The sequence below is a fragment of the Chrysemys picta genome, chromosome 19 (genome assembly GCF_011386835.1).
Source record: "Chrysemys picta bellii isolate R12L10 chromosome 19, ASM1138683v2, whole genome shotgun sequence".
Taxonomy (NCBI): Eukaryota; Metazoa; Chordata; order Testudines; family Emydidae; genus Chrysemys; species Chrysemys picta.
The window spans coordinates 3359409-3379449 of NC_088809.1; the positions used below are offsets into that span (position 1 = coordinate 3359409).

A 20041-nucleotide genomic window follows, 5' to 3' on the forward strand; every position below is an offset into this window, starting at 1 on the left:
AGCGTAAAACCCCAGCCTGAATGAGTTAATCCATTTGAACCCTTTGGCAATTCTGGCTGGTCCCAGACATACTGCTGGCTCCTGATAGACTGCCAGAAGTCTCCCTCTCCCCCCATCACATGACTAGAGTAAACAGCCTTTAAAAAGCCTTGCCAATCAAAGTGGGAGGCTTTATAGTGGGCCAAAGTTCAACAGCTACATCATAGTCCCTGCGGCAATGAGATGTTTATATTCTGGAGCGGCAAGCAGCAACGGGGGTTACTATAGATCATTGGAGCTGTTGCTATAGCAAAGCCATTACATAATGTTCCCATTAAATCAGATGCAGAGAGTGAGATGGCTTAATAATAAAGGCCATTCCATGTTACTCGTTTAATTCATTATTGCTGAGTCCCTCTTAGCTGTTACGAAATAAAGTTACGAACATTGGATCCGATCAGGTTCCTGTGGAAGTCAATGGCCCAGCTCCCAGCCAATGGTAGGAGTCCTCCCAGTCAATGGCAGGACCAGCCCAGCCCTTACTCATGTGACTGTACAACAGGGCTACCCACATGAGTCAGGCTTGCAGGATCGTGCCTGTGATGGGGTTGCTTATATGAGTAAGGACTTCTCGTGTCAGTTGCAGGATCAATCCATTAGTGGGATAGGGATTTCATCTCTTTGTATATGCAAGTGACTCTGGAGCACTAGTAAAATGTGTGACCGGCTAGAGAGATCTCAGCACCTTGTTTTTAGCTCTTCACGTATATTATGATTTTAACAAATAACATTCCCCTTTGAGACAGCAGATCAAATGGATTCCTGGCTCTGCATAGCTTAGGGGCTAGCACTCCTTGGATGGAGTCAATATAGTGCAGAGATGCTAAAATATTGTGAACTTGAGGGCTATGTTTGGCAACTTGCCAGTGCCCTGCAAGGGCTACATCTGATTTTCATGTAAATGTACATAAATGTTGACCTCAAATATAAATGCCCGTGACCAGAATGTTTTCTGGTGCTTTTTTCCCCTAGATAGATAAATCAAAATTGCTGATAGCTAGATTTGGTCATCAACTGGTCAGTTTAGTCCAGCAATCTCAGGCTGTGTTTTTATTAAGACAGGATGGGAAGGGCCCTACCAAATTCACAGTCCATTTTGGTCAATTTCACGGTCATAGGATTTTAAAAATCGTACATTTCATTATTTCAAATATTTAAATCTGAAATTTCATGGTGTTGTAACTGTAGGGGTTCTGACCCAACTCTGACGGAAGCTGCACAGAAGTAAGGGTGGCATGGTATGGCATTGCAACCCTAACTTTCAGAGTAGGGCACCTGCCCGCTCTCCGGCCGCCCAGTTCTGAAGGCAGCTCAGAAGTAAGGGTGGCAATACTGCAACGCCCCTACAGTAACCTTGTGATTCCCCCCACAACCCTCTTTTGGTTTGGGTCCCCCAGTTTGAGAAACGCTGGTCTCCCCGTGAAATCTGTATAGTATTGGGTAAAAATACATAAAAGACCAGATTTCACGGGAGAGACCAGATTTCATGGTCCATGATGCATTTTTCATTGCCATGAATTTGGTAGGGCCCTAACGATGGGCCATCTTTGGGCCAGGAGTGGCTGTGCTTTAGGACCTCTTCAGTTAGAGTCCAATCCTGACCTTCAGTGGTTGACAAAACTCCCCTTGACCTGAATGGTGCAGAATCAGACCACTGATGGCTGCCTGTATAACACGGTATTTATTATTCAGAGAGTAGACAAGACCAGTGCATGATGAAATGCTTGCTAAATTTGCTTGGCACATGTGGGATGCTGTATTTCAGACATTCCCTTCAGCAGGATTTTGCTGGCTGCAAGGAGAGACTTCCTGTTCCTTCCCCTGCAGTTTGTCCCCCTTCTCATGTGGAATATTGAGCACATTATGATGCAGGGCAGGATCCTGTTCAGGAACATTGTGTGCCAACCTGGTAGTAAAAAGCCAGTTAGAACACACTGGGTTCCTGTTCCACCTGACAAGGTACTGCTCTGCGTGGTGCCTGAAACCTGCCTGGTATGCTGAAACTAGAAAAGTCTGTTTCAAGAGGAAGTGGTGCCAGGATTCCAAATCCTGTTTCCACAGTGGGTTAACTCACTCGGCCCCTCTGCTGCCAAAACCATTTTGTTTTCATTTTTTAAGGCTTTTACTGGACCAGGTTGAGGAAGGTGAGAGCAGAGTATATACCTGATGTCTGCTCAACTGGGTCTAGGTTTTGGGTTCCCCACCCAGCTGTGCCCTATATTATTATTTTGCTTTTGATATATAACAGTGCTTAGCTTGTGAGCTCTGTGGGGCAGGAACCACCTTTTTGTTCTCTGTTTGTACAGCACCTAGCGCAGTGGGTTCCTAGGTGTTATAATACAAATAAGAATAGTAATAATAATAATGACTGATTATGTACACTGTTCTTGAATGGATACAGAACCGCTCAGCTGTGTCTCATAGACCCAAAAATGCTAGTAATGAGACTTCTCCTTTAGCTCAAATGGTAGGATAGGGCCTCTGCTTTTGGAGCCTCATGATCTGAGTTCTGTCCCCACTGTTTTTGGGTAATTGAGAGTGGTTATGGGTAAGCAGCAAAGTGACCACTATGGTATTTGGCAGCCTTAGCTTGTTAAAATCAGTTGTTGATTTGGTTCATCCACCTTTTCTTGGTTTAGGATCAACTCTACATGCTCTGAACTCAAGGGTCATGTGGACAAGAGGGAATGTATTTTTCATTTGTTTCTTGGGCAAATAGGGCAAAATACACTCTAGGATAGGAACCCACACAGGTCTCTATGCACCCCTGAGTTCTGTATCAAATACTTTAGTGGCACTTTGGATCTTGTATGATTCTCCTGTATTGGAAGCAACTCTCACCTGTAGTGTATGTTTAATTATATAATGTCCACATGCCCTGAGATGTGTGTTTTAGATACTTGCTCTATAAAACAAATAGATGAATACATATGCTCACCTACTATAGTTCAAATGTGCTGAACACATCTGAGTAATACTTTCTATCAATAACTAATATAGTGTTACAGGCGGAATCGTATAGGGTGTTGCATGCGCACTACATTTCATGCCACATGTGTTAATGGAGATTAAGGGTATTACAATAAATAGGAAAGGTCTTACTAATTAGAGCAGAGTGAGAGGTGATGGAACAGATGGTTGAAATCCCTTTAGTTTTATAATAGACGTTTTGGAAGCAGCAAGATAATGTGGCAGACCTATTACATTTAACATCTCAAATGTCATTTCGGCCCTAGGAAGGTATTGAACTGAGGTGCTGTGTTGAATGTTCCTTTGCCCAGCAATGTTGCTTTAAGGTGCTAAACAGCTGAGTATTTAAAGACATTTCTCTTATTAGATGTCTGCAGGTGAGATCATTGAATGATGCTAATGGATCTGGTATTTGTCAATGACATCAGGCATTTTGGAGAGTGACCACTACTGTACTTTCCCAACAAACACACAAACCAAGACAGGGCTGGCAATCATTAGTGTTTTATTTTCCTGGTATTAGCAGTGCTTATTATATGGCGGGGGAGCTATAATGATGTGCTTTGCTTTATACCTTTCAGAGAGGTGAACCATAGAAAATCTCCAGCTGATTACAGGCCATGTTATCATCTACTGGCTAAAGCACATTCCAGCAGGCTGGAGGAGGAAGGCTTTTCCTAATTCAGCATGGCAGCATTAAACCTCAGGGGGCCAAAAACTGGTTTTACTAAGTCTTGTTTCCAGTTGGTGTTTTCAGTGAACTTTGGGAGTCAACCGAGCCAATGCTTGGTTGAATGTTGTCTGTGGTGGCCCCAGCAGATTCTGCCAACTGTAAGCTTTTGTAAAACAAAAATGAAGCTTCCAGCCCTTCAGTATACAGCCTGCAGCAGGGCTGTCTTCCTGTGTGTGCAGTTGTATCGGAAACCACAGGCTAAATTGAGACCTGGTGTCAAAGGTGCCATCGGAGTCTTTGGGCCAAATTCATTGATGGTGTATGTGGTAGTGTAAGCTGGCCAGAAAATGGCTGTACGTGGTAAAGTAGCATAACTGGCCCTGATTTGGCATTCAGTGGATGAGCAAAATGAATGTTAGTACATTTGGGAGCAGGAAGTGTAATGGAGGGGGAAAGGAACTGACGAGGGTATAAGATAAAGTGTGGGAATCTGCTTTATTTTTCAATGTATTAAATTATTTTTCAGTAACTGTACTTGGTTGTCCTGTTACTGCGGTCTCTAGCAGAAGTGGCCACCTTGGTTCTTTGTGTGACCTGTCTCATTGTGCTGCTCACGTAAACAATCCATGGTCGATTTTGGCTGGGCTAAAGCTACTACCTCTGATGATGGCAGGTCAGACTGAATTAAACAGAGCCCCTCCCTTTCTCTGGCAGCTGAATTCCAAATCTGTGCATGACAAAGAAGTACTTGTCCCTCCATTAGTTATGCAAGAAATTAATCAGTAATGCCTCCCAGATTACTAGGCTGTTCTATCCAGGGTTTTAGACTGCTCAACACCACAGTATATAAGCACCTCCCACTCGTGTATTAAGCAACATGACTAACATCTGTCACTTGTTTGGGCTCTCATTATTGTCCCGGGGAGAGGAGCATGTGCAGTGGATTGTTCTTAGTTTGGATTTTTTTAAATAATATAACAAACCCGCGTGCAAACACACAAACACGTTGCTATATGTTTATATTAGAGACACCTGCTCAAAGAAATGCACCTGGCACTTGAAGTGCAAGGTGATGAAGTTTGGGATGGTCCTAAATTCCTGTAGGAGTTCATTCCAGTCTTGGGTCGACCCCCTGAGAAAGCTGTGTCTCCTGCACAGACAAGCTTTACCCTTATGGTAGAGAGTTCCATTGTGCCAGACGAGCACAGTTGTCGACCACAGTCTTCGTTCTAGCGCTTTAGGCAGTCTTATGGATATGCTGGGCACAGGCCATGGAGCACCTTGAAGAGGAATACTGAGACCTTGACCTTGATTTGATATTCTATGGGATGCCAGTGTAGGGAGCGCAGGACAGATCTGGTGTGCTCATTATAGCCATGTGACTGAATAGATGTGCTTTTTAGATCTAGTTATAATACTACTTCCATAAGGCCTTTCCAAGTGCATTATATAGGTGCATACATCTTATTATTCCCATTTTACAGATGTGGAAAGTGGGGCATGAAGCATTGTGCCTAAAACCAGTGACTGAGTCAGGAATAGAATCCAGTTCTTCTGACACTGTCCCCTGCTCTAACTGCTAGACCAACCTGCCTCCTCTCCATCTACAGGCTTATCTACACTTAAAATGCTACTGTGGCACAGCTGCACTGCTGTAGTGCTGCAGTGTAGACACTACCTATGCCGATGGGAGGGATTGGGGTAGGTATTCCACCTCCCTGAGAGGCAGTAGCTAGGTAAACAGAAGAATTCTTCCATTGACCTAGCACTGTCTACATGGGGACTTCGGTTGGCTTAACTGCATCACTTGGGGTTATGGATTTTTCACACCTGAGTGACATAGTTATGATGACCTAATTTTCTAGTGTAGACAAGACCTAATTTTTATTATATTACTTTTCCAAGAGAGCTTTTACAACCTTGACCTCTGTACATTTCTGCTCTTGCCAGCCAACACCCTTTTTTTTTCTGTTTAAAGGCAATGAATATGAACTTGTTCCTACAGAGCTTTGTGCTGTAATTTATCAACAGGGCTCTGAGGCACAGACGTCAAATAAATACCAGATTTCAAATTATGATAAGCAATTGTCTCATCTCCATGAATAGACATTAAACTCTGCTGAGAAATCATCAATAATTCATTTTTAAAAATTAGACAAGTACAGGGACGCTTGGAGAACTTCCTATGTGACAAATGATCCTGTGTTTTCTAGCAACCTTGTTAAATTTAAACTACAGCCCACTCTTATTTCTCAAACAGAAACTTATGATCATGCCCAAGACAAAAGTTTATTACTTAAAGATCTAGATCACCATCGGCTTTTAGTAAATGTATGGTAGATACATGGAATACTGACTGACACAGCTGCAGTGGGATTTTACGTAGACCAGTGAACAAGAACACAGAGCTTATATGGACTTTAGATGAAATTGTAAGAACTGGTATCAGTGAATAATGTCTAGATACACTTAGCCTCTCCCTTCACACATGAACATTACCTAACATATTCACATTAATCAGGTCGGTATTGACCTATGTAGTATGCACCAAGGCTTGAAAAATTCACCATTGAACGTAGACCCTTTAGGTATAGATCATAGAAGCTAGAGATGGAAGAGAACTATTATGGTCGATCTGGTCTAGCTTCCTTCCTTTGTGGGATTGTCCTCTCCAGTATTTTTAGTGGTCTGCCCTGTTTTATTTCAAAATGGTTCAAGCATTGGGGTTTCCACCCCTCCCCTTGGGAGCTTATTCCACAGCTGGGCCAAATCCTGAAGCCCTTACTCAATTCTTAGAAATATCCAACTGGAAGTTGCTTGGAATAAAGATTTCAGGATTGGCCTCTCAGGTTGCTTGTCATTGGATAGTCATTGCCAACCCCCTGTTTTATTCCTTATGGTCAGTGTGCCACGGTTTTTGGCTTTAATTCTGTCAGTAATTTCCAAGGCCGTCTCAGACATTTGTGTTTTTCCATATTCATCCCAGCCAGGTGCTAAGCGATAGGTGTCAACCTTTCCAACAGCCATGCAGCACCTGTTCTTCAGTGTAATATGACATTGGATATGTTGGATTTGCAGTTCCTGGGTGGCCTTCCTTCTTTTTACTTGAGTCAGAGATGTGCATGCACCCTAGCTATGGTATTTCCTTCCTGTCTGTAATTGTCAGTAGGGATGTGATATTCATAAGTACCTATTAACATAGGTGCGTGCAAGCTCTGTCTGAGACTCTAAGGCTAGCCTATCTCCATTCATCTCAGTATAATCTAGAAAATAATTTCACATTTCACTCTTCAGAGGCTGACATGATTATTCCTGTTAACTCAGACTTTCCAATAAATTGACTAAAGGTCGCTCGCTGTTTGCCTCTAGTCATCACACAGCCTCTTCACTAATTGTGTGCTAGCGTCATTTTATTTCGTGGGATCCTTTGCTTTCTGGTCCAGATTCAATCACCCAGATGTTCAGAAATTCCTTTATCTTAACTTTATACAAAGGGCATCCTTTAGTCAAACAAACACACTGCAGTCATTGTTCTCAGCTGGGAACTACTGAACAGCAGTTCACCTGTTTCCTATGTAGTCTACCATTAATCTACCAACCTCTGTGCTGATCTAATGTAACATCATTCTTTGAGGGGAAAAGAAATCCATGCAAAAGTTGTTTCCTGGTCACTAGCCTTGCATTGATTAGGGTCATGCTGGATGACAAAGAGCCAGTAAGGAAGTTAGACTGAATGGGCAAATCCTTTCATTTTTATCCTTTTGGAGTTCAGTGGAATGAAAAATCAGATTACCCGGAGTTGCTGGAAGGTTTTGCTCTGGTGTTTGATATGTTGGGGGGGGGAGAGTAGTTATTCCAGGAACCCCATTTCCACCCCACCCCACTTTCCAGTCACTACCTGTAAAGGCCCCACAAGGCTGAGAAGGCTTCCTAACAGACCCCCATCCATACTGCTCTCCAGGCAACCTGTCATCCAGTAGGAGGCACTAGAACACAGTGTCCCAGAGGCCTGGGCGTTGCCTATTCTCAGCAATCTTAGGGAGTGACAGACCCAAGGGTATCGTAAACACAAGTGTCCCAAAGAGCCACTTGCTCTTTATTAAGCCACATGGACTTCACACAAACTGGCTGTTTAGTTCAACTTAACCTTTGAAGTTATCATAGGACACTGGCTCGTGATTAGAGCAAATTCCATAGAAGACTCTGAAAAAAGATGCACACACAGTGCATTGGGTGCAGCTCTGTTAGAAGCTGAACATAAGAAAACTGGTCAGGAAGCGAACAGGATGTCATAGAAGAAAGGTAGAGCTGGGCCATGTATAGTAGGCGAAGCTTTTAAAGTTTCCATCAGGGACACAAAGGAGTCTCTCCAACATGGCTGCTCTTCTCAAATCTGCCTTCAGTGTGAAGTTTGTTCAAATATAAAAGTTATCTTACAAAAACTAATCCCTCTGGCAGAGCCAGTACTGCTGGCTTCATGCTCAAGGTTAGTGACGCACTGATCTAGAGGTCAGATGGTCCAAGCCCTGAGGCAACAGTAAACAAGGGACAACATCCAGCAGATAAAAGCAAGCAAGAGAAGGGAGACACACAAACAGGGTGTAGCATACAATGCTTCCATTCTCATTTTTTCCATAGAGATTTGTTTAATTTCTTTTGTTATGAAGATGCAGCTGTGTACAGGTGTACAGGTCCAGCTCACTGGGCAAAGTCTAACCAAAACAAAGACATTGCCTTTTGATTTAATTTCCTTATGTGGTTTGCTGTGGCCAACTGGTGGCTCTCAAATCCCCCGGATGCTGCAGCCAAGACTAAATACTCTGTGGTCCACCACTCCATTGCTCTGCACCATTGCAGTGCGGGGGAAGAACAGGGGTATTAGCTAGCTTCAAGGATGCAATTATTCCATGGGGAAACATGGAGAGGACAAATACAAGGGGGAGAAAATTAGAAACCAACAAAGGGTCTTATCCTCTTCCCGAGTCAGTGGCAAAGCCCACGATAGATAAATGGAGGACTTATAGGTAGGGTTTTCAGAAGCCCTCAGAGTTGGCCTGTATGCTCCTGCTAAGGTCAGTAAGCATAGTTAGGCCAACATTGGGTGCATTTGAACATCCCACCCTCTGGGTACATCTATGCTGCAAAACAACACCTATGGCAGCGAGTCTCAGAGCCCAAGTCAGCTGACTCGGGCTCACACATATAGAAGTGTAGACATTCCCGCTCAGGCGGAAGCACAGGCTCTGAGACCAACCCCCCTCGCCAGGTGTCAGAACCCGGGGTCCATCCCGAGCAGTAACATCTACACTGTTTTAGCCCCTAGCATGAGCCCAAGTCAGTTGACCCAGGCTCTGAGACTCTCTGCCATGGATGGTTTTTTTTTCAGTGTAGACCTACCCTCACTCTCCAGTGCTCTCAGCCCAGCACTAAATACACTTGAGAGAGCAGCAGCAAAACCCTGATTCACTGAAAATGTTATAAAAACTGCAACAAGCTTAATTCTGGGGCAAAACCTTCCTATTGCACGACCAAAGCCTTGCCCCATCGTGGCCAGCTGTTCATGCCCTCAGTCACTGAGGCTCCCTAGCTATGAACAGTCCTTTGCATTCAGTGTCTGTGATTTGGAATGCCTGTAAATGTCACTTCTTGGCCAGAAGCCTTGGGTTGAAATCAGGCTGCTTGACTGAACCCTTCCTACACCCCCACCCCTACAGTGATTTGATCCAGGAACCCTTTCCAACAGTGATTTATATCTTGATCCATCCCCGAGGTTGGCAGCACCAACAAGGAGCTCTCTAGGGCACAGGACAGAGGAGGTGTGGGGAAGGGGGTGTCTCCTGGGACAGGCTCCAGTCAGCTCCAGGGACTGTGCTAATTTTCACTCCATTACAGCCCTTTATCTCAGCCTTGCGACCTTGAGCTGAGAGACATTATGGGCTACAGTCAGAACACTAGAGTTAACCATTTAAACGCCAAATGGCTCTGATCATCAGCCCTGAAGTTAAACAGTCAGATATAACCAGCTCACTGTGCTTCAGATTTGGCTAGGGTTGATTTTTTAAGATACTAATAAGAATATGTTTACATGTATATTAAATAGAATGGTAATCTGGTCGAGTGGTTTAAGCAGAGTCCATGGTTATTTGTATTTATTTGTATTGTGGCAGTGCCAAGAATTGACATATGCTAGGTGCTGTTCAAACACTTAGCAAAAGACAGTTCCTGGCGCTGGGCGACTAGATACCCGGGTGATGATCCTGGGTTCTGGTCCCAGCTCTGCTACTGGCTTCTCTTTGTGGGTTTGGATGTGTTACTTAATGTCTGTGTCACACAAAAAGAAGAACAGGAGTACTTGTGGCACCTTAGAGACTAACAAATTTATTAGAGCATAAGCTTTCGTGAACTACAGCCCACTTCTTCGGATGCATATCCGAAGTGATCACACAGTGATCACTCTGTATCTGACCTCTCAGTCCTCATCCTCAAAGGAAACCTGCACAACGCTGTCAAAAGATGAGCCTGGGAGCTTAAGTTCATCACTCTGCCAGACATTAAAAATCCTGGATTGAACAGAGACACTGGATTTGTAATGTATTACAGTGATTCTGAACCTTTCCAGATTACTGTCCCCCTTTCAGGAGTCTAATTTGTCTTGCGTACCCCAAGTTTAACAACTCCCTCCTTTAAAAACTATTTACTTACAAAATCAGACATAACAATACAAAAAGTGTCACAGAACAGTGTTACTGAAAATTTGTTTCCTTTCTAATTTTTACCATATAATTATAAAAGAAACTGATTGGAATATAAATATTGTACTTACATTTCAGTGTTTAAAGCAGTGTAAACAAATCATTGTAGGACATTTTAGTTTGTACTGACTTTGCTAGTGCTTTCTATGTAGCCTGTCGTAAAACTAGGCAAATATGTAGCTGAGTTGATGTACTCCCTGGAAGACCTCTGCGTACCCCCAGGAGTACATGTACCCCTGGTTGAGAACCACTGGCTTATTACACAGTCTGTTACCCACCAACCCCCTCTTTTTGTCCTGTGACTGCAGAGGTGTTAATGGGCAACTCTGCCTTGAATGGTCCCTTACAATATGTGCTAACTACTTATGCTAAACAATTTCTTGGCTGGGAGTACCTTTCCCAGACCTGAAGAAGAGCTCTGTCTGGTTCCAAAGCTTGTCTCTCTCGCCAATAGAAAACTTGGACCACCTTATTGTCTGTGTCAGTTTCTCTGTCTGCAAAATGAGACTAATACTAGTTTGTGGTGTTGTGAGGATTAATTAGTTACAAACTGCATGTGCATGAGTGTGTGTATCAGCTTTGCTCTCTTTGCTGCTGGCAGGTGATACGATGCAGGAAAAAATTCCTCTTAGTTGCAGGGCATGAATGACCCGCTTCATGGGGCCTTGATAAATGGAGAGAAGCGTAGCTGCTTGTAAAATGTGCTCACTTTAATCAGTTCAGCATGCACAAGGTTAATTTCCCCATGCCTTCAGATTGTTTTGTTGTCAGAGATTCTGAACCGTTGCCTCCAGCTGTTGATTTTCATTGAACTAGGGTGACCTTTTTCTGTCCAAACTAGTTAAAACCTGCTCCATTGCCCAGAGCCTCTTCAGAGAAAGCTCAGTAAAACCAAGCACTGCTGCTGGGATACTAACATCCTTTTAAACATTGTCATTTCCAGTTGCCATGTTTCCTTCCTGACCTCTCACGGGTTGGAGCTCATCTGGTGTTTTCACAGGACACTTTTCTCTGTCTCCACTTTCCTAGGTCAGTTTTTAGAGAACTGCCATTACAAAGTCAGATGAATGAAGAAGGAACAAACTGCTGTGGGCAGCAAAAAAATCCCACTGAGCCTAATGCACAACTTGAATATTAGTATACTAAGCATGGCGCATCCTCAAATGCACCATTCAAGCTACTGAAACAATACAAGACTTAGTCTTAGATCTTGTTCAGTGCATATGCTGCTTGGGATAAACTAGTTAACCTTTTAAGCCATGCTCTATTTTGATCCAAGCAATGTCTTGTGACTTGGTGGGGCCTGTAGTAGGACATCTACCTAGAACACATCACCGGACATCGGCAATACCAGGAGGGATGAGCTGGAGTGCCGATGAGAAGCACAGTCGGGAAAGTAACTGAAATACTTCCCTGATGGATTGTATTTTCTAATGGATAACCTACCCTACATTCTCAATTACTGAGGGACTATCTTCACTCATTGATATATTTCCTTTCCACAACCAACTCTGTATAACTTTTCATGAGTGATGTACCCGAATATTTGGATGCTAATATCGAAACTGTATTGTTAAATTTATTTACCTAAATTTGGGTTCTTGCTGATTATGTACTCTATGTATCTTATGACTTTTAAAACAAACTTTGTATTTTTGGATACTCTACGCACTATACCCAGATGTACAGACACTCTTTTCTGAACCTGTGTATTATATCATTTAGCTTTAATAAAAATTTTAAATCAGTGAGCCCACTTCTACATTAAAGACGAGACTCGAAAGCGTCTGACTTTATGCAGATTAGATGGAAGCCTTCGGCTTCTGGCAACCCCCACAACCCATTAAGTCTAGGCTTCACCCCTGTGATGAAACTTGAGTACCTCATGTACTAGGGGAAATTGGCAAAAATTTTCCACTGTTGCTATCACCAGTGCAGCTCCAATAAGGGTATCAAGAATGAGAACGCTCGTATAGAAAAGGTTAGCAATGCTGCTGGTACTTTTAACACCATATTATTTAAATCAGCTCTGAACAGGGATAGGCAGCACAGTGATGAAAATGCTGGCAGCCAGTCTGTAGGGCTCCCCTTCTTGCTACTACCAGTGTTAACAGCGGTGGGAAAATTTTGCCAAAAATCCCCTAGTGTAGACACAGTCTAAGAGCTTGACCTTGGACATGCGCTGAGCGATGTGCTGAGGGGACACTTTTCCGTTGCTCTGATGCAGATGTTATCATCCCCGTCGTCCTGGGAACCAGCAAAGAGACAAGTGTACTGGGAAATGGGACTTCTACGCTCAGCAGCAAACAGCTGGGACCATTCTGAATCCAAACCATTGTGTCAGTGCGAAAAGGTTATGCATTCACTTGGCTGCTAAGCTGCCTCAAGGCAATAATCAAACTATTACCGGACAGGAAGAGCAAAAGAAGGGTTTAACGGTTTCTCGTGGGTCTTCAGCAGCCTTAGGGTATATTATTGCTAAGGATAAATTATTATATGTATTATTAAAGTAGTGAACACCAACAGTGTGCTTGACACCTGGCAGTGCATAATGACTGGGGATCATATTCTGCTCAGTTACATCACTGTAAATATGGAATAATTCTGTTGACTTTAGTGGAGTGACTTCTGGATTTACTGCAGTGTTATTGAGACCAGTGTTTGGCCCATGATCTCTGCCCCAAGTTGCTCACAACCTAAAATACACAGATGGAATAGTTAGACACAGTGCAGATGCAAAGAACACTAAGATAATGGGGTCAGAGCAGAATTTGATCCATTATTTTTAATATGTAATTCATCAGTAGATTTTATTGGAAAGGCTTTCTGGGTAAATTGTGTTTTAAGGAAGTATTTGAATAAAGAGGATGGATGTTTCCTTTCTGTGCAGAGGGTAAGAACTCTGATGGAATGGAGCAGAAAGCAGGAATCATTAAACAAATAGATGTTGATCAAAGAAAATAGGTGGTGGTGGTGGGAAATCTAATTTAAAAACAATAACAAGTTAAAATCTTAACAAAGTGGGGAAAACATTGACTGAACTGCTGTGCTTCCCTTCCAGCCCTACCAATATACACGTTACTTGTTAGACCTTGGAGAACTTGCAGTGCTTAGTTTGGATGGTTTTCTGTGGTAGATAAAATTATCTTGCTTCCAATCTCAGAGATGATGAGATCTGTCCTTCAGCATATTATGGATACAGTGGGGAGCCGTGAAGTGACTGATTGTGTTTTTCATTTCCAGGGACCTTCCAGACGATCCAGCTGTTGAATGGGACACACATCTCCTCTCTACCTTTGTGCTAAAGCACATAGAAACCAATCATATCAACCTGGTAATGTGCAACTTTCTACAGCAAAGAGATTTTGCCCAAAACATTCTATGCTATCACTAGTCCAGATTCTTTGCTCCCTTTTTAAAAGGTTTATTTTTGGCTAGAATTTTACTATTGGAGGCTCCTTGGGCAGGTGGGGTGGGGGAGGAAGATGGTGTTTACCCTGTTTTGAATCAGGTACATTACGATCTTTACCCATTGTTGTAATTCAGCCCTACAAGGCACCTTTATGTGGTAATTTTACTAATTTTCTCTAAGATGTCACCAGCCTTCACTGAAATTTATTGTCAAACAAACTCAAAAACTCAGGGCAAAGCTCCTCTGAAACTGGTAAGTTTCACCATAAATGAGCACCAAGTTCATTAATTGTAGGGAGCCTGCAATGCAGCCCAAAATTAGGCTTGCTTCTTGTGATTTCAAGTTTATGTGTGAGCATTTGCTCAGCTTTTGTGTCTACTCCTCTGCAGATTCCAGAAACTCTCCCGAGACTCTTTTATAGGTAAAACAAAATCAGACTAACCCTCTTCCAAATACTTTAACACCTACAAAAAGAGCAGAACAAATAAAACAGCCTTATTAAATAAAATGGGAAAGGATGACACTGTAGATTAACGGATGGATCTTTCACCTCCGGAGACCTGGGGTCAGTTCCTGACTGTTACACAAGTGAAATGAGCATGGAGAGGTCTTACCCTAGTCCAGGGGTGGGCAAACTTTTTGGCCTGAGGGCCACATTGGGGTTTCAAAATGGTATGGAGGGCCGGGTAGGGAAGGCTGTGCCTCCCTAAACAGCCTGGCCCCTGCCCCATATCCGCCCCCTTCCACTTCCCGCCCCCTGACTGCCCCCCTCAGAGCCCCTGACCCATCCAAACCCCCTTGCTCCTTGTCCCCTAACCGCCCCCTCCCAGGACCCCACTCCCTGTCCAATCCCCCCTGCTCCCAGTCCCCTGACTGCTCCGACTTCTATCCACACCCCCGCCCCTTGACAGGCCTCCTGGGACCCCACGCCTATCCGATCCCCCCTGTTCCCCATCCCCTGACCCCTATCCACACCCCAACCACGCTTATCCAACCCTTCCGTCTCCTGACTGCCCCACAGAACCTCTGCCCCATCCAACCGCCCCCTGCTCCCTGTCCCCTGACTGCCCCCGGGATTCCGGCCCCCTTACCATGCCGCTCAGAGCAGCATGTCTGGTAGCCGCGCCACCCGGCCAGAGCCAGACATGCTGCCACGCTGCTTGGCTGGAGTGCGCAATGCTGCCGCCCAGAGCACTGCCTGCGCAGCGGCGTGGCCCCGGGGTAGGAGCGACAGCGGAGGAGGAGCCGGGGACTAGACTCCCCATCCAGGAGCTCAAAGGCTGGGCAGGACGGTCTGGCCCGCGGGCTGTAGTTTGTCCACCTCTGCCCTAGTCACAGCTGGTAGTCTTCATCTATGAAAAACCCAGGATTGTCTGAGGGTCAGGGTTTGAGATATGTTGGCAGAGTTATGTGTGTTGGGACCCAGGACTGGAATCCCAGGGGGATTGCTGGTCCGGACTCAAGTGCATTGGATGGTCTGTGTGGGAATCCAGGACTGAAACAGTAGGGTTTCTACGGAACAGGATTAAAGCACTATGTAGTGAGGAAACATGCACAAAACCCCTCTCTACTAAGCCTGGCTGTAGTCTGGCATGATAGTCCCTGTGGTGGGGTGGCTGCCCCACACAGGCAGGAGCAGGGTTAAGGTAGCCTTGGAGAGGCTGTGCAGCATCCAGCCAATCAGGAAAGGGTTTATTGAGAGAGGAGAGAAGGAGAAGGCTTGCTAGTGCAGCCCAGTTGGCTGCTGAGGGAAGTGGAAGAAGCTGAGGACCACCTGTCCCCTGAAAGGCGGGAGACAGCAGGCTGGGGCACAGCTGGAAGGCCAGGTCCCAAAGAGGACACAGCGGTCCGGGAGCAACATGAGTCCAGATGGTGGAGACGGTGGAGGAAGTAGAAGCAACCGCGAGTAAGACACCGCTAGTAAAAGGCACCCTGATGGTCCGAGAGAGCTAATTCCCAGCACGACCAGCAAGAAGCGCCGCGGCAGTGGGTCGGCACTGTTACAGTCCCTCATGTTTCTTTAGCACCAAACTCACAAAATATTAAAAACAAATCCCACGGCAATTCGCAAGACAACAAAGGAAAGCAGAGACTGTGAATCAGAGTCACTCTGAGTCTTGTAACACAGAAACTGAAAGCTCTTTAACAAGAGACAGCTCATGCTTCCAATTCTGTATTGATTCTGAGGCTAATTATCCATGAAATTCATTGGTGTGCACAGGGAAGTCAGGTGCAGCTTTCCTATAGTCATTCAGTGTATTTCGGCCCTGTGAATAGTCAGGAGTTTTAATATGATCTGAAAGTTCTTAACACAAGAGGACTTGCATTGCATGTTCTTGACTCTCTTGGGCAGCAGGGCAAACCCTTTGAAGTCCCAGTAGAAATCCTGAATCCACTAAAACTTCTCCTGAATAACGAGGAAGGGTTGGAGCTCTGTCTCAGAGGAAATTAAACGCAAGCTTTGTGTGGTGCAGAGGGCATAGGAGGCTTAAGCCTTGCAATTATATAGCATGAGTTGAAAAATCACGTGCATTGTTTTCAAAGCATGAAACATGAACATCACAAGTGCCCTTCATGCTGTGCTGCTAGCATGGCATGTAGCCTTATTAATGATGAGAGCAATGGACCCTGACTGTCTAGATCCATGGCTTTTGGGACCCACTGCATCCCTCTATCTGGAGATGTTCAAACAGTTCACTGAACTGCTCTGAGCTTGGTCTGTGTAAATGGAGATGTGTTTCCCAGACAAATGAATCTTTGTCACTGCCACAGAGGGCCACCTTGGAAACTCGCCAGGAGCCAGTGGCATCAGATTTGCATATAGATTTACATAATTTTAAGCCTCCAGAATAAATGCCCATGGCCCAGATAGTCGCTGGTTCTTGTAACTTCCCTAAATCAGGAGTAGGAGTAGAGTTTGCCAACAATGAAAATGAGCAGTTGATTCGTTTAGTTGAGCACCTACAACTTGGGTGTCTTCTACTTTGTAAAACTCCGTGGTGTGGGCTACAGGTAGCTCTTGTCCACACTTTGGGGGGCCTTGCTGTCCAGAGACTAGGGTCCTGGCCTTGATGGGCAAAAAGCGTTGGGTGTTTCAGTCACATTGTCTTGGCTGACTTACCTTAGCATGACTGAAAAGCCTGGTTGAGTTACAGGCTAACATAGCTTCACAATGTTAAGCTAACTCAGTTGACTTAACGTGACTAAAAAACACACACCCTTTTTGCCCATTAAAACAGGCATAAGACCTTACCCCAGCTCTTCTCCATAATCATTGCATAGAGAACAATATCTCGTATTCACAGAACTCCTGTGTCATTTGGCCATGGGGAGACATGCTAGAGTTCCAGCATGTCTGAAAGGAGGGAGTCACACCATGTTCTGTGTATTTCTGTGCTATTACATAGTTACTCATTTCCCCAATTGCCCTGGAAGTCAGTGAGTAACTCAATCTCTTTGAGAGCTGCAGGGACATGTGTCATCCTAGCTCAACGTTAAATAGTGGAGACACAGAAATTAAAGGTTGGTGAACTCAAAGCCAAAACTAATTTATAAACTTTGGAAATGATTTCCTGCCTGCTGGATTTCTAAGCAAAAGCCAGTACTGCAGGAGAATCAGCCAAAGCCAGTCTGTCTCGATCTGGATTAGAAAGTACCTAGTGAATGTACCGCATGTTACATGGTATTGCTTGGGCCTCAGACAACCTCTAGATGATGCAATGCCTGCTAGTCAGGATCTCAGGGAATAATGTTATCGGAGGCTTGGTGAAAGCAGAAATGGGACAAGGAGCTAGCATTCAGATTGTGTTGGGGCAGAGCTAGAGCTGGGGTTCAAAGGTACTAGAATCTTATGAGTTGCTCTCCACTTGGGACTGGTGGAAATCTCTCAACTTCAACTGCTCTAGAAAGATTCCCATCATCTCAGTCCACATCCAAACCAGCCAGGCCCCTTCTAGTTTTGGAATTTAACCTGGAATACAAACTCTGGACGTTGGGTTCAGATCTAGGGTTTTGAATCAGAATCCCCCAGCTCCTGAAATTCAAGAGACTCAAATTTGATATTCTAGTGTAGAAAGGACTTTATATGGCTTTGCAGGACACTGAGAACATAATGCAGCATGCACAGTTTGCTGTACAAGAATGCACCTCTTGCAAGAATCTCTGCCATCCCTGCTTTCTCTCACCTTTCTTTGTGCTGTAGTTTTATCAGGTGTGTTTGAGGCAGGCGAGAGAATGAAAGGTCCTGTGGGCTTTCCTAAAAAGCTGGCACTCACTCAGACATCTGCAGCTCCAGTCCAGCCAGCACTGCGATGCAGACTGCGGTTTGATTTTTGCCCAATAGCCCATTATATTAAATTATAGCTTCTCTTGTTTAACAGGATGTGGGAGGGGGCCAAAGTGCTCTCCAAATCCAGCTGGAGGTCTTCCAAAAACCTGCCCCACAAAGGGCCAAAGAGGTGACAGCATAGGGTGTAATTTCTAATGACCTTTCCAGGCCTGTAAAAATTATATGTGGAGGAAATGGGGCTATAAAAGCAGGTTGCTTCTACAGTGTTTTCGTGGATGGCCCACTTCCTGGGAAAGAACAGAGAATCTGCTCCACAGAAAGGAAAATATCTATCCCGTCGGTCTCCTTGAGCAGAGGTGAGCTGCATTTTAAAATATTAGACAGTGCCAGCAAGAGTCAGGAGACCCACAACTTTTAATGTTTTTCTTCTGCAGAGGAAGCTCAGACTCTAGAGCTCTTAGCTCTTCTGCTGGTAAATGAACAGATTTCCTCTGTGCTCCCCGCCCCCTCCGGAAGGGATTTCTGGTTCCTTGTTTATGTTGGCTGCATTGCTGGCTTCCACCAGTGAAAGTTCCATCTCCTAGATACCAAGGTCATCCAGAAAAAGAAAAACACATCAGCACCAACAGCAACGACTCCCTTTTCAGAGCAGATGTGGAGAAGGAAACCCCCAAAGATTCCACCGAACAAATTACTTCCATGTCAAGAATATTTCCTATCCCAGCCTCTTGATCACAGAAATAGTCAAGCCTGTGTTCCAGCCCAGGCAGAATCAAGATGTGCAGGTTGTCCTATCCTGATGCTTCTTGCTTTATCATCAGCAGGTTTGGGTTATGTTTTTAAACCAAACACGTAACTGGTGCACTGTGTGGAAGGAGCAAAAGTTCCTCTGTGAAAGTTATCTTCAGCATGTGAGAGACAAACTGGAAAGTCAGATTATAAAATAAATTCCCAGGGGCCAGGAGAATGCATTTAAATATGATTGCCGCATGTTTTCAGAATACTAGCAGTAACGAATACAGCAACCAGGCTATATGAAATCAGTGGCCTGTGTGATAGACCCAAAACACTACATACTGGACAGATGAGATGTCACTGCCCATCATAAGCTACGTGTCAGCAGTGAATGAAGTGATACCTGTGAATACAGGGCCAACATTTCAAAGGTAATCACCTAAATTATGCAGGTAAAATGTACACCCATATGTGTTTCTCCTACAAGACAAATCACTGGATGAGTACAATAGATAATTGCACACACATCTGCATGCTTGTAGGCACAGTAGATTCACATGCAAATATCTTGGGCATGAGTTAAGCAACATCATTAGAAAATCAATCCAGTACAGTCTGTCTAGCCCATTCAGATACTATCCCAATTTAAGCTATTTGTTATTTTAATTATGTATGATAGACAGAGATTCTTATCTCGCCCCCATCTCCCCAGTATCTGAGCACCTTCCAGTAGCACATTTTGGCTATGTCTACACTGCACAGCTTTTAACGACCTGGCTGTGTCACCACAGCCGTGCCGCTAAAAGTCGTGCAGTGTTGCCGCTGTTTGCCGGCTCTCCTGCCAACAAAAAACTTCTACCCCCAACGAACGGCGTTCGTGTTGTCGGCAGAAGACCGACAACGCACTGTTCACGCCGGCACTTGTCACGGCAAAACTTTTGTCTTTCAGGGGAGGGGATTAACACTTCTGAAAGACAAAAGTTTTGTCATTCAATTGCCATTCAGTAGCCTAAGTTTTGTCATTCAATAGCCTAAGTGAGGTGACTAACGGTTGTCATGGGTGGCTTATTCACTCATCCTCTCCACAGAGGACGATGCGTGCGTGCAGTGAAGTATGTTTTGTTTTGGTAGGATTTTTTAAAGTACAAGCTGCTCTGTGTCTGTAAATATGT

General features: G+C 44.4%; 1 protein-coding gene across 7 annotated transcripts in view; it reads left to right on the forward strand.

Annotated features, from left to right (window-relative positions):
• Window positions 1-20041, forward strand: part of PIGL (phosphatidylinositol glycan anchor biosynthesis class L) — a 75778-nt gene that overhangs the window by 37284 nt on the left and 18453 nt on the right. For all 7 annotated transcript variants that reach the window (XR_006176304.2, XR_006176305.2, XM_065572907.1 and 4 more), the window contains one exon: window positions 13678-13768. Coding sequence is in view for 5 of the 7 variants with exons in the window: in XM_065572907.1 (XP_065428979.1) it covers window positions 13678-13768 (91 nt within the window). In the remaining 2 variants the exon portion in view is untranslated. The remainder of the gene's footprint in view (window positions 1-13677; window positions 13769-20041) is intronic.